This window comes from Gobius niger, assembly GCF_951799975.1.
Source record: "Gobius niger genome assembly, chromosome: 24".
NCBI lineage: Eukaryota > Metazoa > Chordata > Actinopteri > Gobiiformes > Gobiidae > Gobius > Gobius niger.
The window spans coordinates 798,784-819,963 of record NC_136875.1 but is presented as its reverse complement, the minus strand read 5'-3'; the positions used below and the strand labels follow the sequence as shown (position 1 = coordinate 819,963).

Genomic DNA, 21,180 nt, shown 5'->3' with positions numbered 1-21,180 from the left:
ATCTACAGGCCCATGTTCACCTGAATCAGTGACAGAGAGTATCTACAGGCCCATGTTCACCAGCCGTCAGTGACACATAGATTTGAGTGTCATCTGCATAGTTGTGGTACGACACATTATTACTGTTTATTAGCTGACCCAATGGAAGCATGTACAAGTTGAATAAGAGGGGTCCCAGGATTGACCCCTGGGGCACTCCACAGGTCATGGCCATTTTGTCTGGGACACAGTTGCCAATTTCAACAAAGTACGTCCTGTCCTCGAGATAGATTAGGACAGGACGTACTTTGGTACTGCCAGTTTAGAGCAGTACCAGAGAGTCCCACCCAGTTTTCTAACCTGTGAAGTAAGATCCCGTGGTCCACTGTGTCAAAGGCAGCGCTCAGGTCCAGCAGAACTAAAACTGAGACCTTCCCTGCGTTGGTGTTCATGAGGATATCATTTGGATATCACCACGCAGATATACTACTTTCTCTAGGACTTTTCCTAAGAATGGCAGGTTTGATATGGGCCGGTAGTTGTTCATTACCTTGGCATCAAGGCTGCTCTTTTTTAGAAGAGGCTTAATGACTGCTGTTTTCAAGGCCTTTGGAAATGCTCCAGTCTGGAGTGAGTTGTTAACTAACTGAGCAAGTTGTGGTAACAAGCTGGTCAGCACAGACTTCAGAAATCTAGTGGGTAATTCATCAAGGCAGCATGTACATGAACTCAGACCGGAGATAACCTCTTCCATTGTTCTGTCAGGAACAGAAATGTGTCAGCTCAAGGTGTTTATCTGATGGCAGAGTTTCTATTTGTGTTGTGGAAATGATGACATTTTAATGCAATAAAACAGAATAGAAGAAAATTGAACAGAGTAGAACAGAACAGAAAAGAACAGAGTAGAATAGAATAGAATAGAATAGAATAGAATAGAATAGAATAGAATAGAATAGAATAGATGGCAGAGTGGCTAGAAGAAGCCATTTTTGAAAGAAAACCATGAGAAGTCCTGTTTGCTGTTTGCCAGAAGCCGCATCGAGGCCACACATTTTTTAAAATGCCACTCTGTCACAAAGGCCAGATTTGTGCAGTGTATGACTAATAGTTGCTCTGTGGAGAGTTTCCCCCACCTGAGCTGCAGCTCTCTGCAGGTCTTTTGCTCCGCCCCTTTGCGCCCCTGAACCACACCTCGCCGAAGCCCGCATCCAAGCGGACTTTGGCAAAGCATATGGCCCATAATTCTTTGCGGTACAGACCAAAGAGACAGAAAAATGGCTGCATCCGCGGATCTTGCTGTGAACAAAATTACTTTTGATTAAATATTTCTACTTTTCTCATGCTGTATCTGTAAATACACTCAAGGTTTGCTATGTTACTTGGAAAGAAGCATAAATATATGATGAAGCACTACGATGATTTGTGCACCGGTATTTACGGACATTATGCAACAATTTCAATCCTTTTTTTTGTGCTGTCATTCATTAAAATCCAATTTCAACTTTTCACTTCAACAAAACTTAGGATGTAAAAAAACATAAAACCTACCAGATACCACTTAGTTACCCACTCTACATTTAGGATAAAAAATATACAGCAAGCTCAAATAAATGACTAATATCTAATATATATTTATTTCAACGTGTTTTAACGTCAACTCATCAACTACTATTTTTTTCACAGGGAGAATTACCTTCAACTTTATTAAGTTTAGGTCTGAATATGACGTGAGCCGCACTGTCCCAATCCTGCAGTTTTTGCACACTTGTGACCTGCGCACTCGAACCCGTGCACTTCAAACATGTGCACACTTGGCAGAGGAGCGGAGGGCGCAGTGTGGGGACTGGGACAGGGCCAGAGAGAGAGAGAAAGTGGGAGGTGAGAGAGAGAGACGGGGGGAGGGGTCAGGATTTGGGGGGAGGAACAATGAAGCCAAAGTTTGGACAGACTGACTTGGTGCTGCAGTGGAGCAGCACCAGGAGCGAGAGATCGAGGCGAAACGACAACGAGGGGGAAGAGAAGGAAGGATAGAAGTGACAGTCAAGGACACTTGGATTTTAGGAAATGAAGACGGGAATCATGCTTCAGAACCAGGAAAACACAACGTAGTTTTGAAATCTCTTCTAGATATTATACAGTACTTCTGCAACTATACTACTACCAGTACTACCAGGACTACCAGTACTACAACACTCAATATTGTGGAGGGATGGCAGAGGGTAATAGTTCCATCGTGTTGTTAGGGTTATGTGTGACAGTGGAGGAAAGGAGGGAGTGAAGGGGGAGAGAGGACTAGAGAGTGAAGGGGGAGAGAGGACGAGAGAGTGAAGGGGAGAGACAGTGAAAGGGGAGATAAGAGGAGATAGCGAAGGGGGAGAGAGTGCAAGGAGACATACAGTAGGAGGAGAGAGTGAAGGGGGAGAAAAGAGGAGGGAGTGAAAGGGGAGAGAGTGAAAGGGGACATAGGAGGAGAGAGTGAAGGGGAAGAGAGGAGTAGAAGGTGAAGGGGTGAGTCAAAGGGAGCAGAGATGGTGCAGTCCCTGGAGCTGGGGTCGGAGGCGCAGCGGAAGACCCTGAGGTCCAGAGTGCGGATCCACAACCCGCTGCTGAGACTGGGCCTGTGCGAGACCCTCTGCACCTACGTCATGATGGTGAGTTCATGAGTCCAGCATGGATCCAGAGTACCCGGTACTCAGTGTAACTGCAGACAGACATTAGACAAAAAGTTCACGATTTATACTGACTTTCCCCTCTCTCCGCCCACCACTGCAGAGTTATTATGATGTGATCTGTCCATTCATCTGAGGTTTATATTGAAATAGACACCGTTCCAAACAGCTGGAGATATTCCCCAAAAACTACCACAAAAAAAACAGCAGTTCAACAGTTAGGCTGTGCTCCACCTCAATGTAAAACTGTTCACCTCATTCCGGAATGCTAACATGAAGCACCATGTTAGCATTCTCTGTTATTGATGCAATTATGGGCTGTTGCTCCTCTCCATGTCTTTGTTTCTTTATTTAGTAGAAAACTAAATTCATAATTCAGCGTTTGTATAAGTAGTTTTTGAATAATTAGAGAAAGTGGTTCAACAGATCATAAATCGAGTTCAGGAGTGTGACGTCATATCGCTGAGCATTATGGGATTAGCAGCAATTGTGAACTAATGGAGATTTTAAAAGTTAAAATACTGAAGTTATTGTTCACATTGAAACACAGTGAGTTAGATGTATTTACCATCAGTAACTCAGGAGCTAACGGAGCTGTTCCACGGCTTTTTTCTCCACTTTTTAAACTGTTTTCAGCTAATGTTAGTCAATGGAAATGTATGCTAACAGCTGAAAAGATGGCGGATCTTCATGGTAACTGTGGAATTTCCCAAACTCTATTCACCTTAATCCGGAGGCTCGCGTGGGCGCTGCCATGAATTGTGCCCGCCCCTTTTCTCCTATGTGTTAACATGGGACTGGAGGAGTCCAGATCAAATCAGTCACTACACGAAAACAAAGCCGTTTTCGGCCGCGCAGAGAAACACTGCAGAGTTGACAATACAAAAGTTGGCGGGGCGGAATAAGGTGAATATAAAAAATGGAGATTGCTGTTTGCACCGTGCTAATGCTAACGCTAGCTAGCACAATCTGCTGTGAATAAACATCCATATATGCCCGATTTGGACTTCACTTTATTTCTTTGTGATAAACAAGTTTATATTTCGCCAGAAAACGTCTAAAAAGAGTGAAAGTTTGTGTTTCCCAAAAGATTCTGTTTTCCCCCTTAGCGAGGCCACGCCCCCTTCTATGACATAATGCCGTCTGTATCTATCTATAGGCTCTTTAAACTGTTGTGACATCAGGTGAACGCAGCCTAATCATGTGTTCCATTTGAGGTCAGAATTCCCGACTCCTGGGACTCGGTCTGTGACAGATTTCCTAAAAGTGGGAAAATCCTCCCAAAGCCCAGGTTCCTTTCGTTGTACTCTGCTGCCCCCTGCTGTCTGCAGAGGTTTACGATGCTAATGTGGCTAACGTCCACCACAGGTTGTTCTCTCCAACAGATTTGCAACATTATTCAGTAGATTATGAACATAACCACACTGTTCGGGTTTTTATCATTCTCAAATTAGGGTCAGATTTTGCCAGATTTTTACAGCTTCGTAATTTAAATTATTTGAATTTGTTTCATTGTCAGTAAAATTCCCGACTTGACACTGGAACACTGAAACTCCCAAGCACAAATGGAACGCAGCATGTGTCACAAACAATAAAGTAACGTTTCCTCATTAAAGTGAAGCTTTCCTGAAGTAAAACTATGATTAATACTAACTATCTGCCCAAACCCTGCACCTTTAAATCATTTCAAATTCACATTAACGCAGTGAATTTCCTTCACTTTACTCTTTACTGGGGGAGTAACGTTACTATTTCCTGGGGGAGTAACGTTACTCTTTACTGGGGGAGTAACGTTACTCTTTACTGGGGGAGTAACGTTACTCTTTACTGGGGGAGTAACGTTACTATTTACTGGGGGAGTAACGTTACTCTTTACTGGGGGAGTAACGTTACTATTTACTGGGGGAGTAACGTTACTATTTACTGGGGGAGTAACGTTACTATTTCCTGGGGGAGTAACATTACTATTTCCTGGGGGAGTAACGTTACTATTTCCTGGGGGAGTAACGTTACTATTTCCTGGGGGAGAGTTCCGCAGTGGGGCTTGAAGGCGCGTGGCTGTGTGGGGACTGCAGACAGATGCTGTTGTCCATGTTGTCTTTGTCTGAGGTTAAACTTCAGAAGCCCAAGATAACCCCGACACATGTGACTGGCACATGTGACCTCGTCACATCGGGTCATGTGATGAGGAGCCAGGCGTCTGATTGGCCAATTCAGTGGGGAGACACAGGAAGTAGAAAGTGGGGTAAGGGTCTGGAGTGTGCCACATGGAGAGACAGACGAGAGAGATATATGGAAGAGAGGGGGGAGAGGGGGGAGAAAAGAGAGAGAAAGACGAGAGAGGGAGAGAGAGAAAGACAAGAGAGGGAGAGAGAGGGGAGAGAGAGGGGAGAGAGAGAGGGAGAGAGAGGGGAGAGGAGAGCGGGAGAGAGAGGGAGAGAGAGGGGAGAGAGAGGGAAAGAGAGGGGAGAGAGAGGGGAGAGCAGAGCGGGAGAGAGAGGGAGAGAGAGGGGAGAGAGAGGGAAAGAGAGGGGAGAGAGAGGGGAGAGCAGAGCGGGAGAGAGAGGGAGAGAGAGGGGAGAGAGAGGGAAAGAGAGGGGAGAGAGAGGGGAGAGAGAGGGAAAGAGAGGGGAGAGAGAGGGGAGAGCAGAGCGGGAGAGAGAGGGAGAGAGAGGGGAGAGAGAGGGAAAGAGAGGGGAGAGAGAGGGGAGAGCAGAGCGGGAGAGAGAGGGAGAGAGAGAGGGAAAGAGAGGGGAGAGAGAGGGGAGAGCAGAGCGGGAGAGAGAGGGAGAGAGAGGGGAGAGAGAGGGAAAGAGAGGGGAGAGAGAGGGGAGAGCAGAGCGGGAGAGAGAGGGAGAGAGAGAGGGGAGAGGAGAGTGGGAGAGAGAGGGAGAGAGAGGGAGAGAGAGAGGGGAGAGGAGAGTGGGAGAGAGAGGGAGAGAGAGGGAAAGAGAGGGGAGAGAGGAGAGAGAGAGGGAGAGAGAGGGGAGAGAGAGGGGAGAGCAGAGAGGGAGAGAGAGAGGGGAGAGGAAAGCGGGAGAGAGAGGGAGAGAGAGGGGAGAGGAGAGTGGGAGAGAGAGGGGAGAGGAGAGCGGGAGAGAGAGGGAGAGAGAGGGGAGAGAGAGGGGAGAGCAGAGCGGGAGAGAGAGGGAGAGAGGGGAGAGGAGAGTGGGAGAGCGAGGGGAGAGGAGAGGGGGAGAGAGAGGGGAGAGGAGAGTGGGAGAGAGGGGGAGAGGAGAAAGAGGCGGGTGTTGGTGATTTGGTGGTGGGGAATGTGGGTCGATGAGGGGATACAGTGAGGGTATAAGGGGGGGGTCAGCTGAGAAAACAGAGGGTTCAGGGCAGAGCCACAGGAAGTGTTTGCCTGAGCTCTGTGTCACAGGGAAACGAAAGAGCAACGTCAGACACTTTAAGCATTTGAAGAGTCAGCAACAAGTTACTCACAGTTACTACTTAACTTAGCTTAGCGTACTTTAAAGGTGCATTATACAACTTTGTATTGAAACAATATAAATAGTTGTGCTTCTCTGACCTTTCTGTGACCCAGGGGCTTTTATTGTGCTGTTACTTTCCATCATGGTGGCCTCTACGACGCTCCACAAACGATTGTTTTTAGAGTGGTGGTGGACAGTTGATCCTGGAGGGTCTTGTAGAGGCCCCCCCATGGGAGAAAGTACGGCGCGATGATAACTTTGTGCGGCACGGCGGTGCAGAGGTTAGTGCTTGTGCTTCACAGCAAGAAAGTCCCGGGTTCGATTCCCACTTGGAGTGTGGAGTTTGCATGTGTGTCTGAAGGAAAATTAATAATTTTCAAGTCTTTAACTGGTAGAGGATCATGTGGTTGAAAAAATCTCCCAGTGATAATATTTTGTTCAAATACAAATATAGTAAAAACCTCAAAATCCACTGTTCCAAATGATTATGCAACTCATCATTTCAATACATTTTAAAGCTTGTAATTAACTGAAAATGGTCATTTGTTATATTTGTAGCATTAGGAGGTCATATTTACTGAAAACAAAAGCTACTTCAATCAAAAACATCTTAACAGGTCAAGTTATATTTCACCATAGGAGCCCTTGTGTGATAGCAGCTTAAACATTCTTAAATCCATCAAACTTGTGAGTTTTTGGACAGTTTCTGCTTGGATTTCTTTGCAGGATGTTAGAATAGCCTCAGAGCTGCTGTTCTGATGAAAACTGCCTCCCACCCTCATAGAAGTTTTTTTTTTGTTGAGGCTCCAAAGGTTCTCAATAGGGTTGAGGTCAGGGGAGGAGGGGGTCCACATCATGAGTTTCTCTCCTTTTCTGCCCATATCAGCCAGTGATGCAGAGGTTTTCTTTACAGTAGGACATGGTGCGTTGTCAGGATGAAGAGGATTTTGTTCGGGAAAACACGGCTCTTCTTTTTGTAGCATAGAAGACAGTGGTCAGTCAGAAACTCCACATATTTTTCAAAGGTCATTTTCACACCTTCAGGGAGCCTAAAAGGGCCTAATGGGGGCGACCAGCTCTCTCACCATGATTCTGGCCCAAAACATGACTCCGCCCCCTCCTTGCTGACGTCACAGCCTTGTTGGGACATTGTGGCCATTCACCAACCATCCACTACTCCATCCATCTGACCATCCAGGGTCACACGGCCTCATCAGTGAACACGACTGTTGAGTCCTCATGTATTTCTGAGCCACTGCAGCCGTTTCTGCTTCAACTTCAATTAACCGTTTAGGGGAGGCCGGATAGAAGGTTTATGCACAACTGCAGCCTCTGGAGGGTCCTACACCTTGATGTTCAGAGACTCCAGAGGCACCAGCAGCTTCAAACACCTGTGTGCTGCTTTGTAGCATCTGTTCTCTTAATCTGATGTGTTTGTCTGGCAGAAACCGTCCATATTGTGCCTTTATCTGCACAAACCCGAGTGTGTCTGAATCATGAGACCATCCATGAGTTTCATAAAAAAAATACAAACACACAACTCAAAAACACAAAAATACAATTTGCAAAATAATTTGGAATGCAGTGTAGAGTCTGTAAACTCGGCTTCTTTGGCCAAGTCTGGCTTCTCTTCTGACACATGGGTTTGACAAACCAGGCTCAGTCTGAGTCCGGCTCAGTTGAAAACAGACAGACATGTTTTCTGCTTCAGCCTGAGCTTTTATCACACACTAAGGATAACAATACATTTATTACTGACACTAAAAAAGTTTTACATTTAGTTGATGTAAAATGTGATATGATATTGTGTTATTTCACAGATGTTTATACAGAGAAGGCACTTAAAGGGTTCCTGTAGCCTTTCTTTCTGACGTGTCTCTGTTTGTGTCCAGGCGTTCGGGCTGTGCTCTGTGGCCCAGGTCGTCACAGGGCGAGGAGAGTTCGGACACTACATCAGCATTAACCTGAGCTTCGGCCTGGCGGTGGCGCTGGGCGTGCACGTGGGAGGGGGCGTGTCCGGTGAGAGACTTCATCACAATAACACCACAAGTATAGGAAGTACAGGAAGTACAAGAAGTGTGATGTTCCCTGCACTGTCAGTTTAGTTTAGTCGTTAACGTCTCAGCCGTAGTAACTATAGTGGTAACAGTGGCAGTCGTAGTAGTAGTAAAGTACTTGTACTCGCAGGTGCGCACATGAATGCGGCGGTCTCGCTCTCCTCTTGTGTGTTTGGGACGCTCAGCTGGAGGCTCCTCCCCCTTTACGTCGCGGCACAGTTTGTCGGATCCTTCCTCGCCGCCGCTACCGTCTACGCTGTTTACTACGGTCAGAAACCACTCCTGCGTTATGCCTGATGCCATTCCCCGCTTTAAAGAGTGTGTTGTCCCCCCCCCCAGAGGCGATCCAGAGTTACTGTGGCGGGAACCTGACGGTGACCGGGCCCAGAGCCACGGCGGGAATCTTCGCCACGTACCCCGCCCCCTACCTGTCTAACACCGGGGGATTCATCGACCAGGTGAGAAACCCCGCCCCCAACCTGTAACCCCGCCCCCTACCTGTCTATCACCAGGGGATTCATCGACCAGGTGAGAAACCCCGCCCCCAACCTGTAACCCCGCCCCCTACCTGTCTATCACCGGGGGATTCATCGACCAGGTGAGAAGCCCCACCCTCTACCTGCAATCCCGACCCGGAGTAGGAGTAGCAGTAGCAGTAGCTGTAGCCACAGTAGTAGTAGTAGTAGTAGTAGTAGCAGCTGTAGTAGTAACCCCCTCTCCTGCAGGTGTTCGGCACGGCCATGCTGCTGCTCTGCCTCTCGGCGCTCGCTGACCGCAGGAACACACCGCCCCCTGCTGGCTCGGAGCCTGTGGCCGTGGGCCTGTTGGTTCTGCTCATCGGGATGTCCGCCGGCAGCAACAGTGGATACGCCATCAACCCCACCAGGGACATCGCGCCCCGCCTCTTCACCGCCATCGCCGGCTGGGGCCCACAGGTGTTCAGGTGAGTTTCAGCCCCCACGGGGTCACAGGTCACAGGTTGTAAAGGACTGTGGCCTAATAAATAACAACGGCCTACATGTATTGCACTTTATCAGCCTGTGTCACACGTTTCTCTGGTACATTGTGTTCATTATTCACTCACTTCACACTCTGTGATAGCTTCTAATGTAGCCACAGCCGCCTTGGGGCAGACTGACCATTTACCACATGGTTATGATATTCTGTTTATATCTTAGTTTAGTTTAATGTGCAGTTACATTAAAAAAGATGGCTGCACCAGATTTAGCACTATGCTAATTTCCATCACTGCAAAAAGTAAATATCAAGCATTGGCTTAAATGTCTTAATTGAGAAAATGTTACTTGCAGTTTTCACTCATTTAGACTTTTTTCCTGATCTGAAATCAAAGTTTACTTTGCTCTTTTGAGGACGTTTACGACTAGTTCTGAGGTAAATCTCACTTGAAATAAGAAAGTAAAACTGCCAATGAGATAAGCCCCATGTTCTTACCCCATTGGCAAAGAAAATAGCTTGAAACAAGGACAAAATGTATTGAAACGAGTCAGAAACATCTCAAAGCAAGTAAAACAATCTGGATCAAAAGCCCAACTATATCTTTCCTTGTCAAAACATCTCAAATTCGGATTATTATGCTCAAATTGAGACTTTTATACTAATCTAGTTCATTCGTTTTTGCAGTGTATACAAATAAAATGACATAACAGACTTCAAAGTGGGGCGAGGGTGGCGCAGATGGGAGAGCGTGTCGTCTCATGATTGGAAGGTCCGGGGTTTGAATCCCGCCTCCTGAAAGTGCACACTGTCGTTGTGTCCCTGGGCAAGACACTTCCCCCACATTGCCCCCAGTGTCTGCGTACATTGGTGTATGAATGAGAGTATGAATGGGTGAGTGGATCCTTGCTGTAAAGCGCTTTGAGTGCCTAATGTAGGTGGAAAAGCGATATGTAAGTTTAGACCATTTACCAAAAGTACATAACAAAAGGCCATTTACGTAACAAAAGACAGTTTATTACAATATAAAAAGGCAGTTTACAAATAAAGTGCAATATACAAATACAAAGTGCAAATTACAAATAAGTGTGCAATATCATAAAGTGCAGAAATATATGAAGTGCAACAGTTTTTGCCCTTTTTTATTTTTTCTCAATCCTTGTAACACATAAAACTGGTCTGTGGAAATCTGAGTTGTTCTGTAGCTTGTCTGGGAGCTCATTCCATTCTGTGATAGCTTTGTAGGAAAAGGCTGATAGACTTACAGTGCAGTCTCCCCTGGATACAGACCATAACACTCTGCTCGTTGGTTGAGCGCAGCTGTACATATGTTTTTTAAAGGGGGGGCGGGGAGGGGGCAGCATCATTAAGGATTATGTGTACCAGAGTACCCGATCAGATTGTCGAAGCTTAGTATTTAGTATTTTTCAAGTATATTGCAGTGGTGGTACCGACGAGACTTTTGCTGGAGGATGTTCAAGGCCTGGTGATGGAATGATCTCAGGGGTTCACAGCGCTCTGTTTGGCCTCAGACCATGATGGTGTATGACAGTATATGTGAAGTGATCATTGCATTGCAAACTGGCCCATAACCTCTGGAGTTGCAGTAGTGTCTCCCCTTTGCTTCGTCTGACACCGGTCACTGTGACTGACCCGGGATCAGTGCGGACACAAACATTTCTCAGAACTCGGTCAGGAGCCTGCACTGCTGCAAAACATCTGTCAATGATTAAAGTTTCCTCTGGTTCAGCGTGACACTACACAAACGGACCCCTCTGCGGGTGACAGGGAACAAACCGCCCCCCTCTGCTGGGACAGTCCCATCTGCAGGGCCGCTCTCAGACAAAAGTGGGACCAGGGCCGGACTGGGCTTTGAGCATCTGCAGCACTGGCAGCGTTTGCACACAAGGACAAAGCTCTGACGGGTCGCCCACTGCTCCTGACGGGTCGCCCACTGCTCCTGACGGGTCGCACACTGCTCCTGACGGGTCGCCCACTGCTCCTGACGGGTCACACACTGCTCCTGACGGGTCACACACTGCTCCTGACGGGTCGCACACTGCTCCTGACGGGTCACACACTGCTCCTGACGGGTCACACACTGCTCCTGACGGGTCGCCCACTGCTCCTGACGGGTCGCCCACTGCTCCTGACGGGTCACACACTGCTCCTGACGGGTCACACACTGCTCCTGACGGGTCGCCCACTGCTCCTGACGGGTCACACACTGCTCCTGACGGGTCGCCCACTGCTCCTGACGGGTCGCACACTGCTCCTGACGGGTAGCCCACTGCTCCTGACGGGTCGCACACTGCTCCTGACGAGTCGCACACTGCTCCTGACGGGTCACACACTGCTCCTGACGGGTCACACACTGCTCCTGACGGGTCGCCCACTGCTCCTGACGGGTCACACACTGCTCCTGACGGGCCCCCACTGCTCCTGACGGGTCACACACTGCTCCTGACGGGTCGCCCACTGCTCCTGACGGGTCGCCCACTGCTCCTGACGAGTCGCACACTGCTCCTGACGGGTCACACACTGCTCCTGACGAGTCGCACACTGCTCCTGACGGGTCGCCCACTGCTCCTGACGGGTCGCACACTGCTCCTGACGAGTCGCACACTGCTCCTGACGAGTCGCACACTGCTCCTGACGGGTCGCCCACTGCTCCTGACGGGTCGCACACTGCTCCTGACGGGTCGCACACTGCTCCTGACGGGTCGCACACTGCTCCTGACGGGTCGCGCACTGCTCCTGACGGGTCGCACACTGTCCCACGGGTCGCACACTGCTCCTGACGAGTCGCACACTGCTCCTGACGGGTCGCACACTGCTCCTGACGGGTCGCACACTGCTCCTGACGGGTCGCGCACTGCTCCTGACGGGTCGCGCACTGCTCCTGACGGGTCGCACACTGCTCCTGACGGGTCACCCACTGCTCCTGACGGGTCACCCACTGCTCCTGACGGGTCGCACACTGCTCCTGACGGGTCGCACACTGCTCCTGACGGGTCGCACACTGCTCCTGACGGGTCGCACACTGCTCCTGACGGGTCGCATACTGCTCCTGACGGGTCGCGCACTGCTCCTGACGGGTCACCCACTGCTCCTGACGGGTCGCACACTGCTCCTGACGGGTCGCACACTGCTCCTGACGGGTCACCCACTGCTCCTGACGGGTCACCCACTGCTCCTGATGGGTCGCCCACTGTCCCACGGGTCGCCCACTGCTCCTGACGGGTCGCACACTGCTCCACGGGTCGCACACTGCTCCTGACGGGTCGCACACTGCTCCTGACGGGTCGCACACTGCTCCTGACGGGTCGCACACTGTCCCACGGGTCGCACACTGCTCCTGACGGGTCGCACACTGCTCCTGACGGGTCGCACACTGCTCCTGACGGGTCACCCACTGCTCCTGACGGGTCACCCACTGCTCCTGACGGGTCACCCACTGCTCCTGACGGGTCACCCACTGCTCCTGACGGGTCGCACACTGCTCCTGACGGGTCGCACACTGCTCCTGACGGGTCGCGCACTGCTCCTGACGGGTCGCACACTGCTCCTGACGGGTCGCACACTGCTCCTGACGGGTCACCCACTGCTCCTGACGGGTCACCCACTGCTCCTGATGGGTCGCCCACTGTCCCACGGGTCGCCCACTGCTCCTGACGGGTCGCACACTGCTCCACGGGTCGCACACTGCTCCTGACGGGTCGCCCACTGCTCCTGACGGGTCGCCCACTGCTCCTGACGGGTCGCACACTGCTCCTGACGGGTCGCCCACTGCTCCTGACGGGTCGCCCACTGCTCCTGACGGGTCGCACACTGCTCCTGACGGGTCGCACACTGCTCCTGACGGGTCGCACACTGCTCCTGACGGGTCGCACACTGCTCCTGACGGGTCGCACACTGTCCCACGGGTCGCACACTGTCCCACGGGTCGCACACTGCTCCTGACGGGTCGCACACTGCTCCTGACGGGTCGCCCACTGTCCCACGGGTCGCACACTGTCCCACGGGTCGCACACTGCTCCTGACGGGTCGCACACTGCTCCTGACGGGTCGCACACTGCTCCTGACGGGTCGCCCACTGCTCCTGGCGGGTCGCCCACTGCTCCTGACGGGTCGCGCACTGTCCCACGGGTCGCACACTGTCCCACGGGTCGCACACTGCTCCTGACGGGTCGCACACTGCTCCTGACGGGTCGCACACTGCTCCTGACGGGTCGCACACTGCTCCTGACGGGTCGCCCACTGCTCCTGACGGGTCGCCCACTGCTCCTGACGGGTCGCACACTGCTCCTGACGGGTCGCACACTGCTCCTGGCGGGTCACCCACTGCTCCTGACGGGTCGCACACTGCTCCTGACGGGTCGCACACTGTCCCACGGGTCGCACACTGCTCCTGACGGGTCGCACACTGCTCCTGACGGGGCGCCCACTGCTCCTGACGGGTCGCACACTGCTCCTGACGGGTCGCCCACTGCTCCTGACGGGTCGCACACTGCTCCTGACGGGTCGCACACTGCTCCTGACGGGTCGCACACTGCTCCTAACGGGTCGCACACTGCTCCTGACGGGTCACCCACTGCTCCTGACGGGTCGCCCACTGCTCCTGACGGGTCGCACACTGCTCCTGACGGGTCGCACACTGTCCCACGGGTCGCACACTGCTCCTGACGGGTCGCACACTGCTCCTGACGGGTCGCACACTGCTCCTGACGGGTCGCACACTGCTCCTGACGGGTCGCACACTGTCCCACGGGTCGCACACTGCTCCTGACGGGTCGCACACTGCTCCTGACGGGTCGCACACTGCTCCTGACGGGTCGCCCACTGCTCCTGACGGGTCGCCCACTGCTCCTGACGGGTCGCACACTGCTCCTGACGGGTCGCACACTGCTCCTGACGGGTCGCACACTGCTCCTGACGGGTCGCACACTGCTCCTGACGGAAGAGAACGGTCGTAGAAACAGACGCAAAATCATTAATATAAATAATAAATAATAGTGGTCCCAAAACTCAACTTTGTGGTACACCATACTCCACGGAATTCCTTTTAGATTCATGTTTTTTTATACTGGGCTTTACCCAAATCTAAAAGCTTCTCGACTGGAGATCAACAATGCAACGCCTCATTTGAAAGCTAAGACCTACAAAAGTGATGGAAACTTTTGGTCACGTCGCCACATTTTTGTCATATTTTTGTTGTTTTTTGAGCTATTTTTTCTGTCATTTTTTGTTGTGTTTTCCTCATGTTTTTGTTGACTTCTCATCCCCTTTTTCTCGCTATTTTGATGCTTTTCTTTTTAGCTTTTAGATTTGGGTAAAGCTCGGTTGAGGCGGGACTGGGGGCCCTTCTGTGCTCTTCCAGAATGGACACATGGCCAGTCCGCCCCTGAGTACCGGCGCTGAAGGGTGTTTCTGGAACATTTTCAAAGTGATGCTCTTAAATAATGAAACCAAACTGTAGCCAAGCCCTTACCAACTCTCATCACCGTCAAACTGATCCGTAACAGGGATGGCTCCTCACGTGCAGCTGCGGCGTTCTCCAGCCTCAGCTCAGGCTCAGACACTAGTGTAGGAGTTTTCAGAATGTGTGACAGTGGAATCCAGCAGAGGGCTACATTTTCAATATGTTTAAGTCTTGGAGGTGACTCGAATCTCTCAGAACCTTTCTCCTAAAGTGGTGCTTCTAATGAGAAAGACTTTGGCCTCCTGGTGCAGCTGACCATAATGTTCATCTCAAGCCCTGAGATATAAATTAGCACCAGAACTAAGACAAAGGCATATGATGGCGTCTTATACCATTTTCTTCGTGGTAAAAAACCGAGCACAGGCTACGTTGTGATAAGATGCCAGTGGAATACGTATTTTACTAAATGAGAAGAACAAGCCTCTTATTTCCTGTATTATCTATGGTTTAGTGCAGTGGTTCTCAACCTTTTAGAGCGGCGACCCCCATTATAACAGTTAATTAGGATCGTGACCCCCTCCCGGGTCAGACCATGGGAAAAACAGGGACATTATCCCCTTAACTCCCACCTGAACCGAGCACATTTTCTCCAGTTTGGCTTTACCCCAATCCAAAAGCTTTTGGAAAAAAGGTGTGAAAATAGCAACAAAACTGAGAGAAAACAATGATGGAAATGTGACAAAAAAGTGACGAAAAATTGATGAAAAAGTGGCAAAAATGTGATGAAAAAATCACCAAAAAATTACCAAAAAATTGACAAAATGTGACAAAAAAAATGACAAAAATGTGATAAAAAAATGACAAAAAATGACAAAAAAGCAACAAAAATGAGTTGAATACCCAACAAAAAAATGATGGGGAAAAAATCTGACGATGTGAGGAAAAAGATCCTCTCGGTTCAGGCGGGAGTTAAGAGGTTAAACTATATAACTCTTAAAAAACAAAGAAAAAACAATGGCTAAAACAAAAATGAATTCAATTTAGTACAAATAATAGCACCCTGGTAAAATAGCATGTATGCTACGACACCATAATAATAATATTAAAATATATATTTTATCTATATGCTCTGGCGACCCCCGAAATTTGTCTCGCGACCCCCTAGTGGGTCCCGACCCCCAGGTTGAGAACCCCTGGTTTAGTGCAATGAGCTGTTTATCCTTGATACACCGTTAGCACAAACATGCTAGTTCCACTGCACATGTATTCACTTTTTTCAGCACAGTGGACAACACTGGACAAGGAGAACAAGGGAATCTCTAGTTTCCAACACAAAATACCTAAGTTGGATATCAGGGCAAAAAATGTAATTCACTGATGGCCATTTCAAACTTCTGCTAGATTAGTAGGGCCGGGTACCGTTTTCAATACCGGTACTTTAACGATGCCTGGTTTTCGATACCTATACTGGATTACAGTATAATATCGGTTGCTTTTCTTGCCACACGTGGATACCAAACATGTCAGTATTAGTGAATGAATAAGTGTGGGAAACATTGTAAAGAGTGACTTCACCTCCTGTTTACTCTGAAACCTAAAATGGTCGACATGGCTGCAGTGTTTGGCTCGGAGAATATCGTTTTGAATCAGGATTGTCTCTTTCAGTGCGGGGAACGGCTGGTGGTGGGTGCCCCTGGTTGCGCCCTGTGTGGGGGCAGTCTTAGGGACGGCCCTGTACAAGCTCCTGGTACAGCTGCACCACCCTCTGCTACCCCCTGGTGGAGAGGCAGGGGAACGTCCCAGAGAGAGCGGAGGAGGGAGAGAGGAGAGCGCGCCGCTGGACAAACACCAGGACTACTGTGTGTGACCGGACACACTGACCTCCATCATCACAACATCTGTTTGATGAAATAACTGCACCTGAGGGAAAGATGATTAAAGATGATTAAAGATGATTAAAGCTGTGACACATTCCTCGTCGCCTCCAGTGTGGACCTGATGTGACTTGAAGACTCAGATCCATGACATTTGTGAGTAAATGCCTGTTACATGTTAGTCACTTAGAAACGAGGGCTCAGGCCGTACCTGCAGACTTGACTTGATTTTATGGGAGCGAGAATTTGAAGAAAATCCACTTTGTGTGTAGGATTTATACAACTTTTAATTGGGAAAGTATTTGATTTTGGGCATCATTCACATGACGTCTCGTGTGTGTGTTCATGTGTTTGTATACAGTGCCTCTCGAAAGTATTCATACACCTTGAACTTTGGCACATTTTGTCATGTTTACAACCCTAAACATAAAGATTTTATTTTGATTTTTTTACTGAACGTTCACACACAAGTAACCGACAACTGTGAAGTGAAAGCAAAATGATACATGATTCTGTTATTTTTCAAAAAATAGAAAAGTGAAAAGTGGGGCGTGCATAAGTATTCATACAGCATGAATGAATACTTTGTGGAACCCCCTTTTGCTGTAATAACAGCACAAGTCTTTTGGGGTTTGACTCTTCAAGATTTGCACATGTAGAGACCGACATTTTAGCCCATTCCTCTTTACAAAACAACTCCAGCTCTGTCACATTAGAAGGAGAGCGTTTGTGAACAGCAGTTTTCAGAACTTTCCATAGATTTTCAATAGGATTTAGGTCAGGACTTTGACTGGACCATTCTAACACATTAATATGTTTTTATTGAACCATTCCATTGTAGATTTATCTTTGTGTTTAGGGTCATTGTCCTGCTGAAGGTGAATCTCCGCCCCAGCCTCAGTTCTCTTGTGACTCCAGCAGGTTTTCCTCCAAAATGTCTCTGTATTTGGCTCCATCCATCTTCACAACTATTCTTACAATCTCCCCAGTCCCCGCTGAGGAAAAGCAGCCCCACAGCATGATGCCCCCCCCGTATATTTGACACTGGAGATGGTGCACACAGGACGATGAGCAGTGTCAGGTTTGCTCCATACATAACGTTTTGCATTTGGGCCAAAAAGTTCAATTTTTGTCTCATCTGACCAAAGCTCCTTCTTCCACATGGAGCTGTGTCCTCCATATGACTTCTAGCAAACTTCAAACGGGATTTCTTATGGCCTCCTTTCAATAATGGCTTTCTTCTTCCACTCGTCCATGAAGGCCAGATTTGTGTAGATACGACTTATAGTTGTCCCATGTACAGATTCCCCCAGCTCAGCGGCAGGACTTCACAGCTCCTCCAGAGTTATCTTGGGGCACTTGGTTGTATTTCTCACCAGTGTCTCCTTGTTCAGTTTGTTAGTTTAGGTGGACGGCCGTGTCTTGGTAAGTCTGCAGTGGTGCTTTACTCTTTCCATTTCTGAATGATGGATTGAACAGTTGCTCCGGGAGATGTTTAATTCTTGGTAAATCTTTGTGTAACTTAATGCTGCTTTAAACTTCTCCACAGCTTTATCCCTGACCTCTCTGGTGCTCCTTGACCTTCATGATGTTGTTCAGTGACCAATACACTCCGACCACAGCTCTGAGGGCCTAAAAGAACAGCTGAAATTAAACTGAGAGTAGATTACACACAGGTGCCTCTATTTAACCGTTAGGCCAAGGTGTGAACATTCTGGAGTCATTATGAATGTTATAAAGGCAATTTAATGCACTCAGAAAATGCTGTATGATACTTATGCACGCCCCACTTTTCACTTTTCTATTTTTTGAAAAATAACAGAATCATGTATCATTTTGCTTTCACTTCACAGTTGTCTGTTACTTGTGTGTGAACGTTCAGTAAAAAAATCTAAATAAAATCCTTATGTTTAGGGTTGTAAACATGACAAAATGTGCAAAAGTTCAAGGTGTATGAATACTTACGAGAGGCACTGTATCTGATGTTGTAGACTGTAGCTAGTAGTGTTGGAACCATAACATTAGACTAGATTAAACTTTGTTGTCCCTTGTGGAAACATTACATACAATACAACATGGATACATACAGTAGACTGCAGGTCGTCTGCAGCAGCGTTTATGCTACAACAGTGCACAGTTACTATAGATGTTGCCCAGTGATACAGACTGATCTTCATTATAAAACGTAGTAAACTCACTCTGGGATAGTTTTCGTTTGTCCAGCCTTTACAGTCGCCTAAATAAACTTTGAAAATGGAATTACAGTAAAAACATCAACTCATTCCGACAAGGTCAATAAATGTGGCCAAAAAAAAAAAAAAACTGAAATAAAAAACGCACAGTGGTTACAGTCAGCCAACTGTCGTAACCATGGCAACCACTGCCTCGAATCGCAAAACCCTTTGATGGAAACGTATGAACATTTCCTTTTGTTTTGCAAATTTTAGACGGACGCGTCTCTCTGATGGAAATACTGTAGAGACTCCGAAGAACTTACTAAACAAGACTGTCCTGAGTAAATCAGCCCTGTGCCTCTCAGACAGCGCCCCCTGCTGTCACAGTCCAACACTGACACATTTAGAAGAATTTATATATCGGCTATGGGCCAAACCCTTCATATCGGTATCAGATCCAAAAGTCCATATCGGTTTATCTCAATGGTTAGAAAGGTGACTCTTGGTTTATGGCTGGACTTATCCACACGAAACAAAAACTGTCCCAAAGTCCAGAGTCTTCTCTCTCAGGACAAATGAACGAAGGTCACATGACGGCCTTGTAAAAGAGGAGACGATGTGAGACACGTGTTTACATGCACTGTCCTGAACTGATGAACAAATGAGCGAATACACGGTCAAAGTAGTAGTAAAGTAGTGGTTCTCTGATGTGACCCGCTTCCTGGTCCAGCGGGCGTGTCCGTGCGCTCTCCTCTGAAGGACACACAAAGGTTTGATTGCATTTAGTGGAACTACTCACTGGCCCTAACTGTAACCGGCGTTGTGGTCGCGGTTCCTCGATGTCGCCCCCAGATGCTCCATGTGCAGGGATGGGTCTCGCTGTCATGGCCCCACACCCACGGGTACCGCCCTGTGTCCCATGGTGTGTTTGGGGCGGAGTCTCAGTTTAACACTACGAGTCAGGCTGTGTTCACTCTCAGTAATGATGATGATGATGGTGCTGTCGTATGTTTAACCAGCTTCACTCATGGACCTTTATGGTTTCAACACAATGCGACGCTGATGATGTTAACAATCATGAACCAAATGTTTAATGTTGAACTGTTAAGGAAAAAGAGAAAATCATGTGCTGAAACAAAACTCGCGTGGAGCCTTCTCTCCGGTGACGTTGATGTTAGTTTATCTCGGCCTGTAATGTTATTTCAGAAATGCCGTACCACTCTGTCTTGCCAAAGTAGTAAAAGTACTTCTTACTCATTGATTTGCTGCAGTAGAAATGTCATTTTGAAATAAAGTTTCTGAAACAAACTCTGGCCGTGTCCTGTCTGCTCTGATAAATGCTGTTTTCTGTCAAGGCTTCACTTCCACTGCCATCATTACATTCAACCAGACCCTGTGCAGGAGGAGGGGTTCATGAGTGAAATGTTTGGTCATTATTATAGTCATATGTTTGTGGCTAAATTGAGACTAAAGTAAAAGAAGAGAGTAAAAACGTGAACGAGCCTCATATCTGAATAGTTTGTCATCTAGAACAGGAAAACGGAACAATAATGTTTGGAAGATATTCAAATTCACAATGTCAAGAAATGCATTTGAGAAAAACGGTGGGGAGGAGAATGAGGAAGAATTGTGGGGAGAAAAAAACATTTGAGCTGAAACAACCAAAGCTGTGCCAGGACCAACAGCATCAGAACTGTTTTGTTTTGACACCACAACGGTATGGTTAAACGACTGGAGGATTCAGAGATCACTCACAGACTGTGAGTGATCTCTGAATCCTCCAGTCGTTCAACCAGAAACACCTCCAGGCTTTTATTGAACAATGTATCAGTGTACAATAAGCATAGGGCCAATCTTCTTTCATTTAACTCCATAAACATTCATCAGAAAATCAAAGAGAGCCAGCTGCCAAACAAAACAAAAGGAACACAGACAGAAACAAAACAGCAAAACTTATACAGCTATGAAGAAGTAGTCATGAAATAAGTGACCAGTCAGTGGGCTGTAGTCGTGGGTCGTTCAAACAAATCCAGGAAAGGGCACCATCATTCATCAAATCTGTCTTCAGATCTGTGAACTGTGTGTATGATTTTTTTCAAATCCATTCAGGACATGATGGGCCAGATCCTCAACCTGGCGCAAAGACAGCGCTGCTCCAAACACACGTTGGGTACGCGTTATCTTACATTACTGGTGAGAGGGCGTCACTAATGAATAAAGAAGCTGACAGAGGCGTGGTTTATTACAAGCAGCACTGAGAGCCAAAGCATTCTTTTCCTCATTTACATCGTGTTCTTCCTTTAGAATCCATCAATCATTCATTCTATTGTCAAATTGAAAACAAACAAACAAAATTACGTAGAAAAGTCTGTTTGAATGTAGTAAAACCAATGAATGAAGCTGGTTTTATAAGCAAACACTGTCCGTGTCCGGTGTCCCGAGACAGAGATGTCCCGCCCATCCCACAGTGGTGCCAGTGAGTGCGTTAACGTGACCCAAACAAAAGCACGTGTTCACCCCCACCCCCCTCCACCCTCCACCCTCTCCCTCGCCCGCGGAGTCTGGTTGAAGGAAAAAGTCTTGGCCACAGGAGTCTGTCCTGCCCCCTTAATGGGCC

At 48.2% G+C, this 21,180-nt stretch overlaps 1 protein-coding gene across 1 annotated transcript; it reads left to right on the top strand.

Annotated features, from left to right (window-relative positions):
- The first annotated feature begins 2,434 nt into the window (after positions 1–2,434).
- aqp7 (aquaporin 7) lies at positions 2,435–16,393 on the top strand. The gene is made up of 6 exons (XM_079582115.1): positions 2,435–2,630; positions 7,975–8,101; positions 8,270–8,407; positions 8,479–8,597; positions 8,865–9,082; positions 16,181–16,393. The coding sequence occupies exons 1-6, from the start codon at positions 2,508–2,510 to the stop codon at positions 16,380–16,382; spliced, it is 927 nt and encodes a 308-aa protein (XP_079438241.1). The 5' UTR covers positions 2,435–2,507; the 3' UTR covers positions 16,383–16,393.
- Positions 16,394–21,180: the final 4,787 nt, after the last annotated feature.

Coding starts and splice junctions, on each gene's coding strand:
- aqp7 (XM_079582115.1), top strand. CDS start 2,508: ATGGTGCAGTCCCTGGAGCTGGGGTCGGAGGCGCAGCGGAAGACCCTG. Junction 8,408..8,478: donor CGTCTACGCTGTTTACTACG/GTCAGAAACCAC, acceptor CCCCCCCCCCAG/AGGCGATCCAGAGTTACTGT. Junction 8,598..8,864: donor CCGGGGGATTCATCGACCAG/GTGAGAAACCCC, acceptor CCTCTCCTGCAG/GTGTTCGGCACGGCCATGCT.